General features: G+C 52.3%; 1 protein-coding gene across 8 annotated transcripts in view; it reads right to left on the bottom strand.

Annotated features, from left to right (window-relative positions):
* Positions 1-814: 814 nt before the first annotated feature.
* SLC9A5 (solute carrier family 9 member A5) overlaps positions 815-20,246 on the bottom strand; it is a 35,284-nt gene continuing 15,852 nt past the window's right edge. The window contains exons 1-16 of one of the 8 annotated variants that reach the window (XM_074314746.1): positions 20,003-20,215; positions 15,811-16,113; positions 13,623-13,786; positions 13,364-13,442; positions 12,892-13,069; positions 12,088-12,308; positions 11,674-11,876; positions 11,367-11,456; positions 11,199-11,269; positions 10,353-10,482; positions 9,775-9,863; positions 9,489-9,615; positions 5,570-5,740; positions 4,994-5,063; positions 4,177-4,311; positions 815-2,248 (exon numbers count right to left, since the gene is read on the bottom strand). In XM_074314746.1, coding sequence (XP_074170847.1) covers positions 1,776-2,248; positions 4,177-4,311; positions 4,994-5,063; positions 5,570-5,740; positions 9,489-9,615; positions 9,775-9,863; positions 10,353-10,482; positions 11,199-11,269; positions 11,367-11,456; positions 11,674-11,876; positions 12,088-12,308; positions 12,892-13,069; positions 13,364-13,442; positions 13,623-13,786; positions 15,811-16,113; position 20,003 — 2,505 coding nt within the window. In that variant the 5' untranslated portion in view covers positions 20,004-20,215 and the 3' untranslated portion in view covers positions 815-1,775. Of the gene's footprint in view, positions 2,249-4,176; positions 4,312-4,993; positions 5,064-5,569; positions 5,741-9,488; positions 9,616-9,774; positions 9,864-10,352; positions 10,483-11,198; positions 11,270-11,366; positions 11,457-11,673; positions 11,877-12,087; positions 12,309-12,891; positions 13,070-13,363; positions 13,443-13,622; positions 13,787-15,810; positions 16,114-18,933; positions 19,818-19,867; positions 19,958-19,995; positions 20,216-20,246 lie in introns of those variants that run through there. The other 7 variants (XM_019755686.2, XM_019755693.2, XM_019755676.2 and 4 more) reach the window with 7 other exon arrangements.

Raw genomic sequence — 20,246 nt, forward strand, 5'->3', positions numbered from 1 at the left:
GTGACTAAATTTGTAACCCTCACAGTATGGCGAGTCCTTCAGATCTATAGAGACAGGAAGTAGGTTAGTGCTTACCTAGGGCTAGGCAGGGGGTGAGGAGTGGCTGCTGATGGGGACAGGGTTTCTTTGGGGGATGACGAAAATGTTCTAAACTTAGATTGTGGGGAGGGTTGCACAATTCTGATTAAAAACCTCTGAACTGTACATTTTAAATGGGTGAATTTTATGGTATGTGTTATATCTTAGTAAAGACAAGATTTTTTAAAAAGCCCTTCAGACACAGTGGAAATTGAATCTGGGACTGCTGTTACCAGGGATTTCTATCCCTAGATGTTTCTGGACCCCATGCTACCCAATTTGTACCATAAACACTCAGGGTAACCAGCTCTCTTGAGGTTGCCCTCCTACCCGCGACGTGCAGAACATCTATTTATTTGTCCTCCACCTGCCTCCAGGTCTTCAGGAAAGGTTTACCTGGTCCCAGTGTGTGGTGGCTGCATCTTTGGGCACCATGACACCTGACCTCTTGGGTCACTTTCCTGATTGGCCTTCCCTATTTTGTAGACTCCCAGTTCTGTGACCCTGTGTCCTTACAGTGATCCCCTGGACTGCCACTGCAGGCCACTGGAAGGGGACAATAACCAGAAGATATAGGAGAGGAGGGAGGAAGGGCCAGAGGGCCTAACAGTCCTTCCCAGGATCCTATCCCAGAAGCCCTGGGGCAGGCAGTTGGCAGTTTCCATTTCCCTCACCAGAGGCCCTTGTCGCCACCCCCCTGCCCATAGAACCTCGACACATGGACACGGGACACCCATCCATCCAAGAGGTGTTTAATGTGTCTTCAGTTCAAGGTACAAAACACAGGGCAGGGGCTAATCCCAGGAAAGGCACCTGCCACCCAGTCAGCCGCCTTGCCTCTGTAGCCAGGAGTCTCAGCCCCTAGAGCAGTGGACCAATGGCCTTGGGGTGCCTGGCTCCTTTCCTGTTTGGGGAATGTCAAGGGAGTAATGCAGGAGCCACGGCCACTGCCTCCCTTCCTCAGAAAGCCCAGACCCAAGGATCTGAAAGGTCCAGACTTGGATGCAGAGCATCAGATCCCGAGTGACCTGCTAAGAAGCAGCCCTGACCTGAAACCTGGCCCAGCCCTGTGGCCTTGGTCCTGGAAAAGGAGGGACTATCACCCCAATAATTGGCAGCAAAGGGAAGGAGATAAAGCAAGAAGAGCCAGATTCCCACTGCCCTAGAAAAATTGGCTACAACAGGCCGCAAAGCCCAAGGTTGAGGCCTGCTCCACCTCCCACCCCAATTCCCGTGAGGACCAGCCCCTTGAGGAACCTCATTGCCATGGCACTGTCCTTAAGCTGGTGCTGAGGGGGTGGAGGGCAGGAACGGCCAGCATCTGCTGAAGAATGACTGATGCCCCAGCTTTGGGGGCGGGAAACAGCTGCCTAGAGTGAGCCCAGGAAGACCCACTGGGGAATGGGCATCAGCTACCCAAGTGTCGGGGCCTAGCTCCTAGAAGCTCTGGACTGTGTCTTGAGCCAGGGTTAGGGCTTACTAAAAGGGAAGGTGGTAGGAGTTAGGAGCAGGGGCGATGGTGAAGAGGTCAAGGACCAGCCCAGGAGACCCTTCTGACCCACCCTAAGGGAGCCCAGTTGCTACTTAAGTCCAGGCCCCTCTGACCCCGTATCAGGCTGAGTGGGCTCCTCTGCCTTTTGTACACGGCACACTTCCCACAGGGGCTCTGGCCTCCTGCTCCTCCCTGAGTCCCTGGGCTACAGCCGGCCACCTCTGTTGAACTGGATGCACCAGTGGGAGCTGGCGGTGCCTGGGCTGAGGTGGGTGTGGCCCTTGTGTTCCATGAGGGGCTGTAGCTCCTGCTGCCGGGGGATGTCGGCGCTGCTCTCACTGCGAGACCGGCCAGCCTTGGCCAGGCTCGGGGGAAAGGCGAAGCTGGGGCGCAGATCAGAAGGCAGGTCATGTGGGGCCTGGGGCTCTTCAGCGTCCAGTGGGCGGGGAGGCAGTCGGGTCATAGCCGGGGCCTGGGTACAGGGTGGGGATGCCAGGCTCTCCAGGGATGAGATGCTCTGGTTCCAGCCTGTCTGCATGTCCACGGGCACAATCTTGGTGGTTTCCGAGGACACATAGACTGCCAGATCCCCCTGCCCACTTTTCCAGGGTAGCTCCTTCTCTGCACAGGTTGGAGAGGGAGGGATGATGCGTGGGCTTGGACACACCTCAAGGCTCCCTGGGGAACAGACAGTACACACGCGCTCATTACCAACACAATGGAACCTTTAAATATAAGCACATTTTCATAAATAAATTCATTCCACAGTTGCCATATTACATCTATTTGTGTGATTATTTGATGAATGGCTTGCTAAAAGGAAGCTCCACAGGTGGTTTTGCTCTCCATTGTGTCTATCCCCAGCACATAGCACAGGACCAGGCACATAGTAGGTGCTCAACAAATACCTATTGAAAAGTGAAAATAGCTAAAGCAAGAGAAAGCAGGAGCCAGGCAGCAAGAAAGCCCCATCCACAATCAGCTCTCACCCAACGTGTGGCTCCAACGTGTAGCTCAGAAACCACATCCTGCCTAGTCCCGTCCCAGACTGAGATGGCAGCGAGGGTGAGGGAGATCTCAAGGCTCCAACCAAAGGCTTTGCTGCTGGGAGCCCTGCCTGATCACCCACCGCAGCCCTTTGGTGGGACAGAGCCCAGGAGTGTGAGCTCATGCAAACCTAATAGCAGGCTAAAGCCACAAAGGCGATGCCAGAGCACAGGGTACATGAGCTGAGAATCCCAGAATGCTGGTAGCCAAGATGGAAGGCTCAGCCCCTGCATGACAGGAAGTCTGAGGTTCTAAAAGAGGAAACCTGGGAAAGAAAGCTCTCTGGCCACCTACCACCCCTAGCCCTCCAAAGTCAAGTGCAATGCCTTTCATATAGTCGGTGTTCAATACATGTCTGCTCATTGAGAAAGTCCTGAGCAGACCTATAAACGTGATTGAGTACATTATGAAATGTATTGATGCTGTGATTGAAAGTAAAGCTGCCTCTCTTGACAGACCTGGAATGTTACATACTAACAACAAAATTAAAACAAAACGTCAGCAACCCCAAAGGTCTCCAGACATTGCCAAATGTCCCCTAGGGGACAAAATGACTCCATCACCACCCCCTTGAGAACCACACCTAAAGGTTAAAAGAAATATATCAAACAAATGCAATATGTGGGCCTTGTCTGGATTTTTTGAACAAATCTACTATAAAAAATATATAATCAGGGAAATGTGAACGTTGACTGGGTATTTGATAACCAAGATTTTAAATATGATAGTGGTATTGTGGTTATATTTTTAAAGAAGAATCCTTATCTTTTAGATACATGCTGAAGTATTTGTTGATGAAGTGATTATTATATTGGAGATTTGCTTCAAAAGAAGCCAGTGAAGAGAGGGGCATAGTGAGGATATAGATGAAATAAGACTGATTAGGAGTAGGTAAGTATTGAAGCTGGGGAATAGATAGATGGGAGTTCATTTGACTCTTCTGTCTATTGTATATTTTGAAATGTACTATAATAAAAAGTGTTTAAAAAGACACTTGAGTGCTTAAACCAACTAGCAGTGATATTTAGCTTTATGAGTTAGGTCTCCACATATAGAAACATGTACATATTGTTTTTTATCCACAATAATTCCATTTTGATAAATTCAGGCTCCTTCTCCTAGGACAGGCTTCCACCCTCATCAGGGGTTCTACCTGAGGGCAGATACGCTGCGTATGGGTCACACCAGAACCTGGTGTTAGCCTTGTCACCTCATGTTTCTCGCCAAACTATGAAGGGAGAAAGCATGGAGGTGAAAAAGCTTTGGAGTCAGATGAGTCAGGTTCCAATTCTGGTTCCGCTGTGGGATGCTGGACAAGTCCCAAGTCCCTTTGGTTCTCTGGGCTCAGTTTTTCCATGTTGGTTGTGAGGGTTGACTCAGATCATGTATGTCCAATGTGTGATATAAAGGAGATGCTCAGTAAATGCTGGTTGGTGAGTAAATGAGTGACTAGGAAAAGGGAGTTGTCTGGAGTGGAGGCCATGAGCAAAAAGGGAGGAAGCCAACTGAACAGCTCCAGCTTGCTCCAGAGGGGAGGGAGACAGGGAGGTCGCCATTACCTGAGATCTTGCCCTCTTGGAGAATCTCACTGGTGGCCCGAGCCACAAAGATGATTCCCTCATCATCGTCCTTCTCTGTCTCCGAACTGTCGCTCTCGTCCTCCTCCTCAGACTCCACAGTTAATGTCACAGCAGCTGGACAGGGACACGAGATGAATCGGGGTGGCCAGCCCAGCGCTGCCTCTTGCTACTGCCCAACCCCAAACCAGCTCCCTGTCCACCCAGGCAGAGCCCTTGTTGGCAGAGCCACCTGCTTCCTCCTCTGGCTGCTTCAGTACTGGCCTAGGAAGTTGGGGGCTTAAGAAGAAGGGAAGTGGGGCTACAGATCCCAAGGAGGCAACCAGGGCAAGCAGAGTCCTCAGAGGAAGCCATGAGGGAAGTCACACTTTCTAGTTCCCCTATCCTCTTCCCTCAGCTTCAGATTCCATTATCAACTGAAAACATGGCCATTTGGAGAGCTACAACGCCCATCCTCCTGTTGCAAAACTCCTGGTTTTGCAAATGGGACACTGAGCCCCAGGGTCTACCCATCCTTCAAGGCTCTGACCAAGCTTCCCCCTTCTCCATGATACCTTTTCCAAATCCTCAGGGCCTGTAACCTGTAGTTAGCTATCAGACACCTCCTGTTACAAATTGTCTAATCACTGTTTTGAACACATCCAGCTTTGAAATCACATGTGCCCATCTAGTCCCTGAGGGAAAGAGCCCCAGCTCACGGCCATGACTACAGCAGAGGAGGCCTTCCAGGATTCCGGCTGATGGGCCCCTGCCCTTCCCCTGCCCTCCCATCCTCACCTCACCCCCATTCCCTGCTTGCCTGTGTCCTGGAAGCCCAAGTCTCGAGTAGGTTTCCCATTTGTAGTTGCAGTGTTAGCCACACCATTCTTCTGAGGACCAAGAAAAAAAATCTTAAGCCTCTGGCTCCAAACCCTAACCCTGTTGTCTGGTAGGGTCAACAGGACTAGACTTCCTGACCCAGCTGGGGGAGGAATCGGTGTCCATCCTAATGGCCCTTCATCCCTTGGCCCCCCAGGCAAGTATTGTGCAGTCTGAGTAATCCAGGCCCCAGCCAGGGCTCTCGATGCATCAGCCTGGGCTGAACTCGGGGTTTGTAGAGTTGGCCCTCAAGGAGACTGCCTTTCTCCTGCTCATTTCACCTCTTGTAGGAGGTCCTGCTGCCTCCCAGCAGGTGACCACATGGCCAAGAGGCTGATCTCCCTCTGAAGGCCTCACCTTCCCCTTCTGGGGCTCCAGGAAGATGCAAAAGAAAACCAGACTGCTGCAGCCACCAAGTCCCTGAGGTCCCCTTGAGCTGGATTCCAACACTTGGGGGTTCAAAATTGCATGCCATCAGCCTCCAGCCCCAAACAGAAGTCCCCAAGAAAGCACGTGCCTTCTTGCGGCCAGCCTTGCGGGGTCGCAGCTTGCTCTTGGCGAAGCAGACGTTGTGCTTGGTGGATTTAAAGGACTCCAGGCGCCTCTTCATGTTCTGCTGGAAGATCTCCTTGTCCTGTCGCTCCTGTGCGTCCTCCAGGATGAAGTGGCGGCTACAGCTGGCTTTGTACTGGCAATGACAGCCCCGCCCTGCCATGAGGCTGGGTGCCTCGGCCGCCCACAGGAACCCCAGGCTATAGCCCCATGTTCACCATAGGCCCTGCCGGCTGAGTTTTTCAAGAACTAGCCATGGATTAAAAAACAAAACAAAACAAAAAAATACAACAGGAATCCAGCCAGACATCCTATATTTATTCTCAGTTCACTGGGGGAAAACTTTCCTTTACCCCAGAACCTACTCCCCCAAATCTGGTTTTCCCTACCCCCTAGAGCCCTTGCCCAATTCTCTCTGATTTGAAGTCACAGGAGGCAGGGAGCCACTATGAGACCATATGGGATTTTTTCCTTGCAACTCATGGCGAACCTGGTACACTTGCCTGGCCCACACACCCCTTCTAGCCGCACAGGATTCTCTCTCCAGGAGGAATTCTCCACCTAGCCATTCCTACAACTGCCATGACACCTCGGGCTGCACTTGGAACTTCCATAACTGTCTCTCCTGACTCGCTGGAGCCTGTCCGTCCAACAACTATCTGTGCCTAATTCAGGAGCAACCCCATCCTCTGCTCCTTCCAACTCTTTGCCATAAAGACCGAGCCCACTACACACTCAGCAAGACCGCCTCTGTGTCTGCCCTCAGCTCTTGGCAACCTTTTTACTATCTCGTGGTAATCCACCAAGTACTGTCAGCATGGTTCAAGTCATCCTGTCTTGCCTCACACTCCCAGTCTGGGCCCTTTCCTACCTCATATTTTCTGCTTCCCTGAACCAGTTTTAAGAGCTCCCTGCGAAGTCTCCTGTCTGCCCTCCTCTACATCTCACCCAGAGGTACCTCCCTCTCAGACAGGTGAAGGGAGGGGTCCAGCTCCTTCACAAGGCTCCTCACTCCCCAACCACAGCCTCCACTTGGCTCAGCTCCCTCCTTCCTGCCTCCATCAGTTCCTTGCTCCTTCTACTTCTCCCTCTCCTGCTTCTTCTCCCTCACCACCGGCCCCTCCCCTCTGCTTTGAAGCGGGTTCCGACCTTACCTCCTTGAAGAAAGCCTTTCCATTGACGCCATGGCCTCCCTTTTGCCGCCAAATTTTCACACTTTGATTCTGACCCTTTCCCTCATACCCATTACTTCCTTCAATAGCAGAAATATGCCTGCAGGGTCCACACCACCACGGTGCTGCCTTCTCCCCAGTCACTAGTGCCGTGGCCTCTGGTTACGCACTGGCCTGACCTCTGCAGCATTCAGCCCTCCTCCTTCCCCAGGCCTCTGAGGTACCATCTGCTACTGCTCTTCCAAGGGTTCCTTCTGTCTCCTCCTTTTCTGGCTCCCCCTCCTTTCCTTCCATGTGTTTTCCTCAGTGTTGTCTTTGACCTTCCTCTATCCCCAGCATACCTGTCGTTCTCTCCGCTTCAGCTAGCCCAGTGGTAAACATCTGTGGCTCCCAAACACCAGCCGTCAGGCCAGCTGCATTTGAATCACCTGGGAGACGTTCTAAGAGCACAGAGTCTGTGTCCCACCCTATACTACAGAATCCAAATCTCCAGGTGAAGCCAGGAATATGTATTCTGGCAGCTCCACAGGGGACTCTGCGGTAGCCAGGTGAGAAAACCTCTGATAAAGATCGTTTCCAAATCTTTATCTCCAGCCCTTATCTCACTCTTAAACTATAATCTTGTATTTTTAACTGCATGCAAGACACTTCTGTCTCTCTCTGGTGATATTTCTGTGAAGAACATGAGGGATTATGGATTGTGTTATGGTATAACTAATGCATAACTGGCTGAGTAACCATACCCCAAAAATGGTTGCTCCATTTCAGTCTGGAGGAAAGTCCTTAGTAGCATGCCACAGGGCTCTGTCCTCAGCTCTATCCTGTCCAACACTTTTATGTTGATTTGGATGAATACAGGGTTAACAGGCTTAGCAAGTTTTCATGTGATGTGAATCTGAGCAGATGTTTGGTGGCAGATATGGTATCCAAACGATGGAATGATGGGCTAAATCAAATAAGATGACATTTAACAGGGATAAGCACAATCTCACTCCAGCTTTTTTTAATTGACAAGAACTGATTGGACTGAACCCACTGACCAATCTAACACACACACATCCATAGACAACCCGTCATTATGCGCACCCTGATGTGATACAGTAAGGAATACACAGCGTACCTATGAATGATCCTGAACCTGACCAGGCCTCTAGACTTAACTACAGGGGCGGGAGGAACACATTAGCCATAAAATGGGAAATTCTCTGAGACAAAGTATCCAGTTTCTTCACTAAATAAATAATAAGGGGAAAAAAGGAGGGAGAAGGAACTATTATAGATTTTCTTTTAAATAAAAAGACATATTTACCAAATGCAAAGTGTGGACTTTACTTGGATTCTGATTTAAACACATCATCTGGAAAAGGCTATTTATGAACACTGACTGGATATTTGATGTGAAAAGATACTGTTATCTGTTATAAGTGATAACGGTACTGTTTATTTTTTTAAGAGTTCTTCCTACCCAGAGATACATACTGAAATCTTTAGAGATGATGATATGGTGTCTGGAGTCTGCTTCAAGGTAATAAAGTGTGGATGGGGTGTATTGGGGGTCCAGGATGTAGCAAGATCAACTATGCATTGATAATTACTGGAGCTGGGTGATGGAAAAGGGAGTTATTTTATTCTCTCTAGTTTTGTGAATGAGTGTAATTTTCTATTAGAAAAAAGTAAACAAAACAAAAACAGGTTGGATGAGATAGGGTTTAACAGCCATTAACTGAGGAAGATGCTGGGGGTTTGCCTGATGGTAAGGATAATATGGGGCCTCAGGGTGGTGAGCCAAAGCTGAAGGGATTCTGGGCTACAGGAAGCAAATGGCAAGTCCTCGAACTAGAAAAGTAAGACATGCCTTATGCCCTTCCCTTGCCAACCACAGCTAGCTCAGCACCTTCCATTCTGGGCCTTGTTTCTTAAGACCAGAGAAGATACACCAGGGAGAAGAAATGCTAGCCTGAGGGCAGAAGGCCTGTGGGGAAGGCAACTGTCTTGAAAGCTTTGAAAACGGATTCTGCAGAGCTGCAGAGAGTTAAATCTGCGCTACTGGGAGCAAGTTAAAGGAAGCCAATTCTGTCTCAACGGTAGAAGCAGCCTTAACTTAAAACTGCAGGAATGGTTAACAGTTGGCTTCCCATTTTAGGAAGGTTCAAGGTAATGGGTTGCTGCCCCCTTGTGGGGTTGCAAGTTTCCCTCCTGGATGGGATGGGCCTTTCCAGCCCCAAAGCTTCACAACCCACATTGGACTAACTCACATTACCTAAAACATGTCTGCCTTCCCTATGCCAAGCTGGTCCTACAGGCTTTCTCAGCATTTCTGCTTCTGTCTGTGACACCATCAAGCCCTCTGTGCTCTATCTCTCCCCCCCACCCCACGGGCAATCACTCAGTCCTACGTGCTCCTCTCCCTTCCCACGACCCCAGCTCTAATCCAGTGTTTCACTCTGGCTTCCCACATGGCCCCCCAAGCCTCTCAACTACCCCCCTCTCATTTGATCTTCACTCTGCTACCAGAGAAGAAATCTTTCAACAGTAACCCTTACTCAAAAAGAAAAAGCTAAAAGTTATTACCGACAAGTTGAAGCCCCATACTCTTCAACCTGGGTATCTAAAGCTCCCCACCAGCATGTGTCAGCTGCCTCTTGAGCCCGTGATCATGGCCTCCTCAGACCACCCTCGCCCCTTCAGAACTCGTGCCCCGCATGCTCTCACCCTGCGGCGCGGCTTGTAGAGGCCTCCACAGAGCAGATGGTGCATCACTGCATCCTCCCGGTCCCGGCCACTACGGACCGTGTCGATCACCTGCAGATCCAGACATGCTCCACTGCCACTCTCCCTCCTGCAGGAAGCAGGGAACACATGTGCTGGGGAGAGGCCAGGAGGCACAGGCCAGGGGAAGGACAGAAGCAAAAGTGCTCACAAATCTTTCTCGGAAGGGATTCAGAGAGACCCCAGTAGAGAGGAGCTTGGGGCAGGGGAAGCAGGCTCAGGGACTTACAGCAGGTTGGTGACAGAGGTCTCTGCCACAGAATTGCGGCCGGGCATAGAGGGCAAAGTGAGCCCTGTGGAGGATAACACGTGGCCTCCCTGCAGGGGCCAAGACAGAGGTCAGGTGGCAAGCAGATGGAGAGTGGCCCAGACAGTCACAGGGTAATAAAAAGAATAACAATAGTTAACAATTATTCTGCTCTTTCGATGTTTCAGGTACTGTACTAGGCACTTTACCTATTGAGTCCACAAAACTATGACACAGGCCCTCTTATTTCCACTTTCTTACAGTTGAGGAAACTGCGGCTCAGAGAAGATAAGTGACTTACCCAAGGTCACAAGTCTATAAGTGATAAGAACTAAACCACATCTGTTGACTCCAGAGTCCAGCTGTTTCCCACCTTTCTCTACTGCCTGCCAGACTTTGAATATCAGCATCAGGCCAGATTAGTTCCTGCAACTGCCACTTCACAAGACCATTGAGTTTGCTAGGAATTCTCAACTCCCTGCTCAGGGCCTGTCTGCTGTCACTCATTCCTGCCCCACCCTACTGGCCACCTGCCCACATACCACTGGCTGCCAGCGCACCTGATCCACGAAGCTGATGGCATCCCGGATGTTGAGTCTGTAGTACACATCCCAGATCTGGTCCCGGATGCGGTAGGCTGACCGCCGCATCAACAGCTGACTCAGGTACTTCTTGTCAAACTGCTCCCACCTACAGAGGATGCCAGGCCCGGCCCTGAGTGCCATCCCCAAGGCTGGCTGGCTGGCCCTCCCTCAGATGGGGCAGGGGCACCACCAGTCCTGGCCTGGCTGTCTTGGTATGGACCTCAGTCAGGGTGAATCTTGATGCTAGTCCCTGCCCTTCTGGAATTTACAGTGTTGTGGGAAAGCCTGACATTAACTGAAGCTATTACAAATTGCAAAATTGCAACCATGACAAGAACGACCATGGATAATTATACAGTATGATCGGGCTTTGTCCTAGTTGGGGAGGCCAGGGAATGCCTCCCTAAGGACGTGATGCCTATGCTGAGATCTGAAGGATGAACAGAGGTTAAGTAGGTGAGAGGGAGGTGAGGGAGTGTTCTAATAGAGAAAACAACATGTGCAAAGGTCCCAGTGGCCAGGGTGGGAGGAGCATAGTGAGTCCTGAGGTTCTAAACCAGGGTCCATGTAATTAGCAGGCAGACAGTCAAAGGCAGAGCAGAGCACAGTGAGGCTGGAGTCTTGACAGCTGCCAGACCATGCAGGGCCGGGCAGGCCAGCCTTGTCTTATCCTCAGGGCACTGGGATGCCACTGAAGGGCCCAGGCAGAGGTCACCCAGTCTGAGCTGGCTGCGTCCCTTCTCAGGAGTATAGCACACCCCCACCCCTGCTGCCCTGGCTGGGGCTGCGGCTGCTGAAGGAGCCTCGGGGCAGCTCCCTCACCTGTCCCTCCAGTAGTGATAGCCATGGTGGCCCACAACGTCTTCCACTGCAGCCAGAATGTGGTCAAAAGTCTAGAAGGGGGGTGGGTAGGGGGACTGGATCAGGACTCTGCTCAAAACAGGCAAAGGGACAGAGGGGCAGGTGGTGGGATGGCGTTCTGGTACCCACGTGCTCATGCAGCTCCTGGTTCAGGGTGGGTTTGTGATGCTCCCTCCTCTTCACCTTCAGCCACTTGACCAGTGGCTTGATGGTCAGGCCCTACAGACAGGCAGCAGGTGAGCCCTGCCCTATCTAGTTCCCTGATACCTGTCTCTCCCCATACTTAGGCCTTAGCTTCTGAATCCCCACCTCACTGCACTCGGTCTAGGAAGTCAAGTCCCTCTATCCCCAACAGGAAGAGGAGCCCGTCCCGCCTCCAAGGCTCCCCCAGGGCCTGCCAGCCCCTCTCCCCACCCAGCCTTGCGGGCTCTCCCACCTGTACAATGACTGTGAAGAAAATGACCACAATAGTGGTGGCCACAAAGTAGTCCTTGGCAGGGACCTTGGTCCTGTCCAGTAGGATGACGAGCGCGAAGGCCACAGCCCCCCGCAGACCCCCATAGGACATCACCACCTGGTCAATCTTGTCCAGAGGGACCAGCCGGAAGCGATTCAGCACCCAAGTCTGCAGGACAACGCCTGCAGCAGGAGGGAGGCCAGTGGGAGAGGGGTTGGGAGCGGAGGGCACTGGGAGTGACATTACCACGTATCTGGGCTGAGGTCTGCCATGGGCTGGAGGGGTGGGCAACAAGGGGAGGCTTAGGAACTGGCAAGGCTGTGGACTCAGACTGGGGGACGGCTGGGGCAGAGGCAGGAAGAAGAGTGGGAAGGCAGAGCGTGCCAGCAATACCGAGGGCTCGGAAGAACAGGATGAAGAAGAGGGTGCCCAGCACCAGCCCCGAATCCCAGGCCCACTTAGAAGAGTCCACAGCCGAGATGCCAAGCAGCATGAAGATGACCGTCTCAGCGCAGCTGGCTAGAGTCTTCATTGTATATTTGACAGTCGTGCGTGACTTATGGGAGATGTTGGCCTCCACGTACTTCTTACAGCCCAGGCCACACACAGTCACCCTGGGAGACGAATGGAGAGACAAGGCCAGTGACGAGGGGCTGCAGGAGGCACAGCCCCTGGGGTGTGAGCATGCTACAGGAGAGGGTGTTGCCCATCCTAGGATGCCAGACTCAGAGCGGAAGCCCAGGAGGCATGGAGGCAGTTCAAGGATAGCTAGTGGTAGTCCTGGGATAAGGGTCCAAATCTCCAGGCTTCCCACTCAGCGCCTCTGAGCACTTCCCCTGTGGAGGGGAAGGTGGGAAAAACATGTTCTGAAGAGCGTACTGTCTGAGGCACCATTTGAAGTGCTGTGGCCACCAGGGCCAGTGGCACCAGGCCTTGAAGCCAATTCCAGGTCAGCCCACACCCCACAGAGCACTTCAGGCAGAGGAACATTGGGTTCTGGGAACAGAAAGGTCTGAAGGCGGATCCTGGAATATTACCTGAGGTTTACTGTCTCCCAAGGGGAGTCTGAGGCTCCCAGTACCTCCAGGACTCAGGGAAACCTATGGACTCCTCGGGGTCCTGTTTCTGTCCATATGAGGGTCAACCATCTCTAGTACCCCCTCCCAGCTGCCTGCCTGCAAGGCCCCCAGGACTCACGCAAGAATGGCAGAGAGCGAGGCCATTTCCGCAGTGAGGTAGGCTGCGTAGGCGAGGAGGAAGACCAGCAGCGGCTCGATGATGCGGACCCGCTTGGTGAAGCGTGTGGTCAGGGCCAGGAGGAAGGCAAAGACTAAGCCCACGGCTGCCCCGCCCAGACTGACCACAAACAGGGAGGCTGGGGAAGGAGCGGGTTGTCAGCGTGACCCCTGGTCCGGACCCTACCCGGGCTGACAAGACTGCTGGCTGGCAGGGAGGAGAGGGTGATGCCCACTGCATTCCCCGGGGGGCAGGATCCCTATGCCAGGATCCTGGGAAAGCCCCTCCTTCTCAGGTTCTCAAGGCCCCATTTCTCCATAGAGAAGGGAAGGGAACGAGGCAACCTGCATAGCCTCCTGAGGCGGTGGGGACAGGACTTAGCAAGCCAGTGGAGGCAGACCCCCAGTGCCAGCTGAGAGGGGCAGATACTGACCGGCTCCCTTCAGGTAGTCAGCGGCCTGCACATTGGCAGAGCCCATCTCCACAAAGGAATTGCAGACCTTGTACAGCACCTGAGTGAGGAGAGGAGAGTCAGGAGCAGGAAGGCAGCAATGGGACTGCTGGGAGACGAACGCAGAGACTGTATTTCTTCCCCAGGGTGCCCAGAGGGAGGGTCTAAGCCTGCTCAGACACCCATTGGTCAGGGCATGGCAGCCTGGGCTGGGGAATGGCAGCCAGCCTAGCACTCTCACCACGGTGACTGCGTCATTGAGCAGGGACTCGCCAAAGACGATGATAAAGAGAGTCTCGTTGACGTGCACCTCCTCAAAGACAGCCAGCACGGCCACGGGGTCCACGGCTGAGATGAGGCTCCCGAACAGCAAGAAGTCCAGCAAGCCAGCCTGGACTCTAGGGGCTGTTGAGGGACAGATGGGGACAGCAATTGGGGAGGCATTGAGTCTCCTACAGCTGTCCTGGTGACAAGCCCAAACTCTACCCCACGGTTAAAACAAGAACACCCAGAAAGGGCCGGCCCACTGGCTCAGGCGGTTAGAGCTCCGTGCTCCTAACTCCAAAGGCTGCCGGTTCGATTCCCACATGGGCCAGTGGGCTCTCAACCACAAGGTTGCCAGTTCAATTCCTCGAGTCCCGCAAGGGGTGGTGGGCTCTGCCCCCTGCAACTAAGATTGAACATGGCACCTTGAGCTGAGCTGCCTCCCGGATGGCTCAGTTGTTGGTTGGAGCTCGGGCTCTCAACCACAAGGTTGCCAATTCAATTCCTCGACTCCCGCAAGGGATGGTGGGCAGTGCCCCCTGCAACTGAAAAATTGAACATGGCACCTTGAGCTGAGCTGCCGCTGAGCTACCGGATGGCTCAGTTGGTTGGAGCGTGTCCTCTCAACCACAAGGTTGCCGGTTCAACTCCCGCAAGGGATGGTGGACTGTGCCCCCTGCAACTAGCAACGGCAACTGGACCTGGAGCTGAGCTGCGCCCTCCACAACTAAGACTGAAAGAACAACAACTTGAAGCTGAACGGCACCCTCCACAACTAAGATTGAAAGGACAACAACTTGACTTGGAGAAAAGTCCTGGAAGTGCACACTGTTCCCCAATAAAGTCCTGTTCCCCTTCCCCAATAAAAATCTTAAAAAAAAAAAAAAAAAAAGAACACCCAGAAAGGACTTGGGACGGGGAAGACAGCATCGGCCTGTTGGTCAGACCTGAGCTTAAGACCTGGCTTTGCCAATTACCAGCTCTGTGATGTGGTGCTGTCATTGTCACATGACTTCTTCTAGCCATGCCTCCTCATCTGCCTACCTCACAGACTGCTGCAAAAACCAACCCAGGAGATGGCTACGAAAGCTCTATGTAACCTGAAAAGCTAAAGTGGCACAGTCAACGAAAACTGCAGCGGCAGTAATAAGAACCACTAGCAGATGGAAACTGGCTGCTGACCGGCTTTATTATGGAGAAGAAAAGAACATGCTTTCTCCCGCACCTTGATGCAAAGCCTAAGGGATGTGACACTCACAATTCAGCAGGAGGGGGAGAGGGTACCACAGGTGGGACTTGAACACGTCATTTAACTTCTGAGCCTGAGTTTCCTCATGTATATGCTGGGAATAATAACAGTATCTCCCTCACAAAGTTCTTCATTTATCCAGTGCCTAATACATAGAAAGTACCCTATTATAAGGGTTACCAGTTTTATTATGGTTTCATGTCCTCCCCTCCCTTTGTGCTCAAGGAATTCACTAACCCATTAGGAAAAGCAGGCTGGAGTCCCCAAGTGAAAATTGCAAACCTCCTGTTGCATCCTGAAAGTCTGAATTACCAATATTCAGGGCTGAATGGATTTTGGAGGCAGGAAATGAGGAAGAAGGGACCTCTCCTGCTGATATCAAGTGAGTTTAAGGGCCTCTATTTCCTTATCCATTAAATGGGACAATTTATGCTCCAACAGGCTTGCTGTGAAGAGTCAGTGGGATAAATAAAGCGAGAATACCTCACGTAGTATCTTGCATTTTGTGAATATATAACATCTGTTTATTAAAAATAACAATATGAGCCAGGATGGTAGGCCCTCACAGGAATGGTGAGCTATGCCTCAGAGGAGCCGGGCTGGCAAGTGGTAACAGAGGGCAGGAGGCAGCAGAGTAGTAACACAGGCTTCCCAGCCTTGGCAGCCCACACAGAGCTGGGAGCCAGGCCCCTGCTCAGCTGTCATGCTGTGGAGGCCTAGACTCTACTGGCAAAGACTAAACGAAGGCTGAAGGCCCATCTAGAGCATTTCCTTGCACTCCAGGTGGGAGAGACCCAAGATGGAGCTCTCAGGGTATGGCTCTCGCCAACATAGGATCTCTAGAGCTAGAAAAGGGGGTTGGACGATAAGTCTGGCAAAGCCTCCCTCTGCCAGCTCAGGTATTAGGGTCACTCACCCACAAGTCCAGCCTGCTGCAGGCCCCAGAGGGCAACGCCTGTTGTGAAGGCATTCCAGAGTGTGCCCACCACAGCATAGGTGAGGATGGCACCCAAGTTGTCAAAGAACAGCCGGCTAGGCATGAAATAGCCTGAGTCCAGCACGATAGGAGGAAGCAGGAAGAGGAAGAAGGTGCCTGGCTCCAGCTGGTACTCAGCTTTCTTGGCCACAGCCAAGACGATGCCTCCAAGCACCAGTCCCAGCAAAATCAGCAGGCAGCTCTCAGGGACCAGAGATGTCACCTTCCGAGACAAGTGAAACACTACAATACAAGAAGAGGGCCGAAGGTATCAGCTCATGGGACACACACACACACACACACACACACGCGCGCGCCTATAATCTCCCAGTCTCAGAAGGTTATTCAAAGTCAGGACTCCTGACCCTGACCCTGGGACCAAGGAAGGAGAAAAGAAATGCAGGAGTCCTAGAATCTCCAACCTCCCAAGGCTACAAACCCGCCACTGCAGCCAAAGTTTTCTGTTTCTTGGTTCTCCTATCATGGTAACCTAGGCCATTGCTTGCTTTTTCTAGTTCCAGAAATGTGCCTCACTTTCTACTCATCCTCAGGGGACCTCACCTTTCTCTGATTTCCCTTATCCATAGCCATTATTTAAATCTCAGCAAATGCTACTCAGTATACTTTTAGACGTATGTATGACATAATTGTAATTAGACGTATGTATGACATAATTGTAAAAGTCAGACCTCTGGAGCCAGGCTGCCTGGGTTCAAAGCCTAGCTCCTATATTCGTATTTACTAGTTCTGTGACCTTGGAGCAAATAACTTCACCACACTGACTTTCAGTTTTCTCAAGAGCAAAATGAGAATAAAAACAGTAATGATCTAACAGGACTGTTGTGAGGTTTAAATAAGATAGTCTACTCAAAAGCACTTAGCTCAGTATTTTATAGTAAGAGTTCAAAAAATGTTATCTGTTATTATTGTATCCTATCTCCCTACCTAGACCATAATGCATATTATATACCTCCTAGGAGCACTATGCTAGTCCAATGTGCTTTTCATTATATAGGTTCACCAAGGACTCAGTAGTTTTAAAAAAGCATTGGGTTTAGCAGTCAAAAGATTTCCAGCTCTTCTCCATCACTTTCTAATTGTGTGATCTCAGTTGAGTTATTTCATTTACCTGAACTTCAATTTCTTCTCCTGTACTATAGGAAAAATACCCATCACACAGCGTGAAGATAAAATGGTATCATGTGAACGTGCCCAGTAGGATGTCAGACACATAGCAGGTTCTCAACAAACATTAATTAAATATGACTCTGGGGGGAAATAATAACAGATCCATCCCTAGGGAAAGAGAAGGAAGTATGAAATGGGTTTCTAGCACTATTGCCTCTACCTTTGCCCCCTAAAATAAGCTATTTTGGCTTTCCCTTGGGCCCTGGGGCCATGAGTGAACACCTCTCCCATACAATCACTGGGATAGAGGGTAGGTGGGGAGGCTTCTATGTTAGCCTGTGTGAGACCCAAAGGGCCTAGGACAGTGTATGGCATATAATGGGATCTACACAAAGATTTGTTGAATAAAAGGGGAAAAAATCTCCCAGCAATGAAGCTGAGGGAAGTTATCCCAAACATTCTATCTTTCTTCTTCTAAGGATTTGGGTATTTGGTGTGTGTGTTGTTGTTTTTTTTTGGGGGGGGGTGCTGATGAGAAGGAGGCGTCTTCTGCTACCTGCAGAGGAGGTGTCATCCAAGCTAGGGAAAGTACTATGATTTATGGGGGAAACTCCAATAGTTGCTATAAACCGTAAATAAGACAGGAACTCTACTGCAACTCAGACTTTTCAGCAAACCCAATTCTTGGCTCACAAATCTGAGGCTCCTCCCATCTTGCTCTCATTGCTACCAGGCCTAAGGTAAGTTCAGTCACAGATCTCCCCACACACATCCCTACCTTTCATCCCCATCTCCTCTCCTTCAGGGACTGTATTCCATCCTCATCTCCAGAGCATGCATCAACCCCAGCAATCCAAAACCCACCACCAAATCCTGTTTGACAGAATTAGGCTTCCCGAAGGCATTTCAAGCCCCATTTTCCATTATTAATGGGCTGCCTGCCACAGCAGACTGGAGAGAGTTCTCCAGTTCCTGCCCACACCCTCACCCCCTGTAGTGTCCCTGGGGGAGGAGGGGCCAAATTCTAGGTTGTGTGATTCCTCCATGAAGACTGTATTGGTGATATTGGAGTACAGGCTGTGCCAGCATAGATGGGGAGTGAATAGCAACGGCTCAGCTATAATTAGTCACCCCCACAGCAGAGCCTGCACAACAGGGAGAGGGAGGAGGGTCTCTGGTGGGAGGAGGGACCACTGGCTGCTCAGAAGTAGGGAGGACCGGGCTGAGGCAAGGAAAAGCAGCTCTATTCAAGGAAAGGATTCTGAAGCACAACCTTCAGTGTTATGCAGACTGAAGGAGGTCAGATGCATGGAAGCATCTAGTGCAGGCACCACATAGTAAGGCCCCAATAAATGGAAGTTTCTTATACCCTGAAATGTGAATACTGTAAACCTGAGCTGGGGGGGTTGGGGGGGGTTCCCATAGCTAGGCATGGGACATCTTTAGGAGAAAAGAGGAAGAGTGGCAGTTTAGTATCCCAAGAGAGTGGACGCTTGGACCTGGTCTCCAAAGAAGACTATTCCTCAGGACCAGGATGCCTGGGTTTGCCAGAGAACACATTCCCCTCAATGTCCCCACACGTCCTCACCGCTGACAGAGGTTTCTGGGAGGCTGGGGATAGATAGGTGGAGGAGAGGCCAGCCATAGGGTTTACTGCAAGGGGAAGAGGGGAGCAGAGAGGGCACAGGAGTCTAGGGATAAGGCTGGAGAGAGCTGGGGCAGCCCTTAGAGAAGGCAGGTCCTCAGAGCTCCCATGCGAGGAGAAGGGGAGGAGGGAGATCCACAAGAGGCGGCGCAAGAACTCTGTGAGGAGCCCGGATTGTGGAATCGCAACCTTAGTCCCGGCACTTGCAAGAAGCCAGCTCGGATCTGGGGAGGACTGAGGGGATGGGGGCAGGTCCGTAGCCGGCAGCCAGCGCTCGCACATGCACTCACCGATTTTGGCCAGGCTGGCCACCAGGATCCACAGGGCTACCAGGTAGGGGGCCTCCACCTCGTGCCACTGCCAGCGTAAGAGCGCCAACCCTGGGGGAGGCTCGCCCAGAGACCCCAGCTCCTGGGTAGGTCCTCTGGTTGCTGCCGCCTCCACCAGGGGCAGCCAGAGCAGCGGCAGTACGACGCGCAGCATTCTGCCTCTGCCTAGCCGCCCTCCCGGCCCTGCACGGCCGCCGGCCCCGTGTCGCTGCCGCCGCCTACCGGCTGCCCCCGCGTCACAGGCACGTGGGGCGCGCTCCCCACAATCCCGGCTCCGAGACCCTGCCTCGGGCGTCGGTACTCTGACCCCCGGCTCCTCCCGTCTAAACCAGTCTCAGCTCTGAAAATTCCCCAGTGCAGCCCTCCCCCAAGTCCCGCAGCCGATTCCTTCCAGTCAGCTCCCCCAAACCTGTCTAAAACCTCCCCCAAGCTGTATTCAAAACTGGGAGCAGCCACAGCCCTCCAGAAGCATCCGCGCGTCCAACCCGCGGGAGGCGACACTCGCCGCAGGTCGGACAGGGATCTGCGGTGGGCGGGATCTAGAGCGAGGGTCTCCTCCAAACCTCGCAGCGAGCTGCCGCCCCCTGGCACGGAGGCCGAAGACCACGGCGCTGCCGCACGCAAACGGTAGGGGGCAGCGCACAACCGCCTTTCACCCGGCCCCGCAGCGCCTGGGACCCCCTTCCGTCCCCGGACCTGACCGGAGTTGCGCACGCGCACTGGGCGCTCCCAAAAAGCCGTAATGAGCCGCGCTGTCCCCCCATGTCCCCAGAAACTCCAAGGCCTAGGCTGGGCCCTGCACATTCCAGGCTGAGAGGAGGCCGTTTCTTTTAAGCTCCCAAACCGAGGGGCACCTGGCCTCCTTTTCCCTCAAACTACGGGAAACTCTTCTCACCTTTTCCACGAACGTGAAGAGACTGCATCTACCTCCTCCCTCAAACTGAGTCATCCCATCCTTTTCCCAGCACTGAGGGGCACCGGTCCCTTGTCTTCCCCCAACTAAAGGGAAATAAATGACCCCACCTCTTACTTCAAACTGAGTGGAATTTATTTTCATTTCTTGCTCTGAAAGAGATCCATCTCCTTGCTTTCTCCAAATGAGGGAATGCCATCCACTTCATCCCTCAAACTAAAGGGCTCAGGACCATCTGGTCCCTAAACTGAGGGGACCTGGCCGGCCACTATCTGTAGAAATTTCCGCCCCACCTGCCCCAACAATCCCTCGGAGAGATCAACCTCACCGCTCCACGCCCAAAGAAAGCGTCCCGCCCCTC

The sequence above is a fragment of the Rhinolophus sinicus genome, linkage group LG11, assembly GCF_036562045.2.
Source record: "Rhinolophus sinicus isolate RSC01 linkage group LG11, ASM3656204v1, whole genome shotgun sequence".
Taxonomy (NCBI): domain Eukaryota; kingdom Metazoa; phylum Chordata; class Mammalia; order Chiroptera; family Rhinolophidae; genus Rhinolophus; species Rhinolophus sinicus.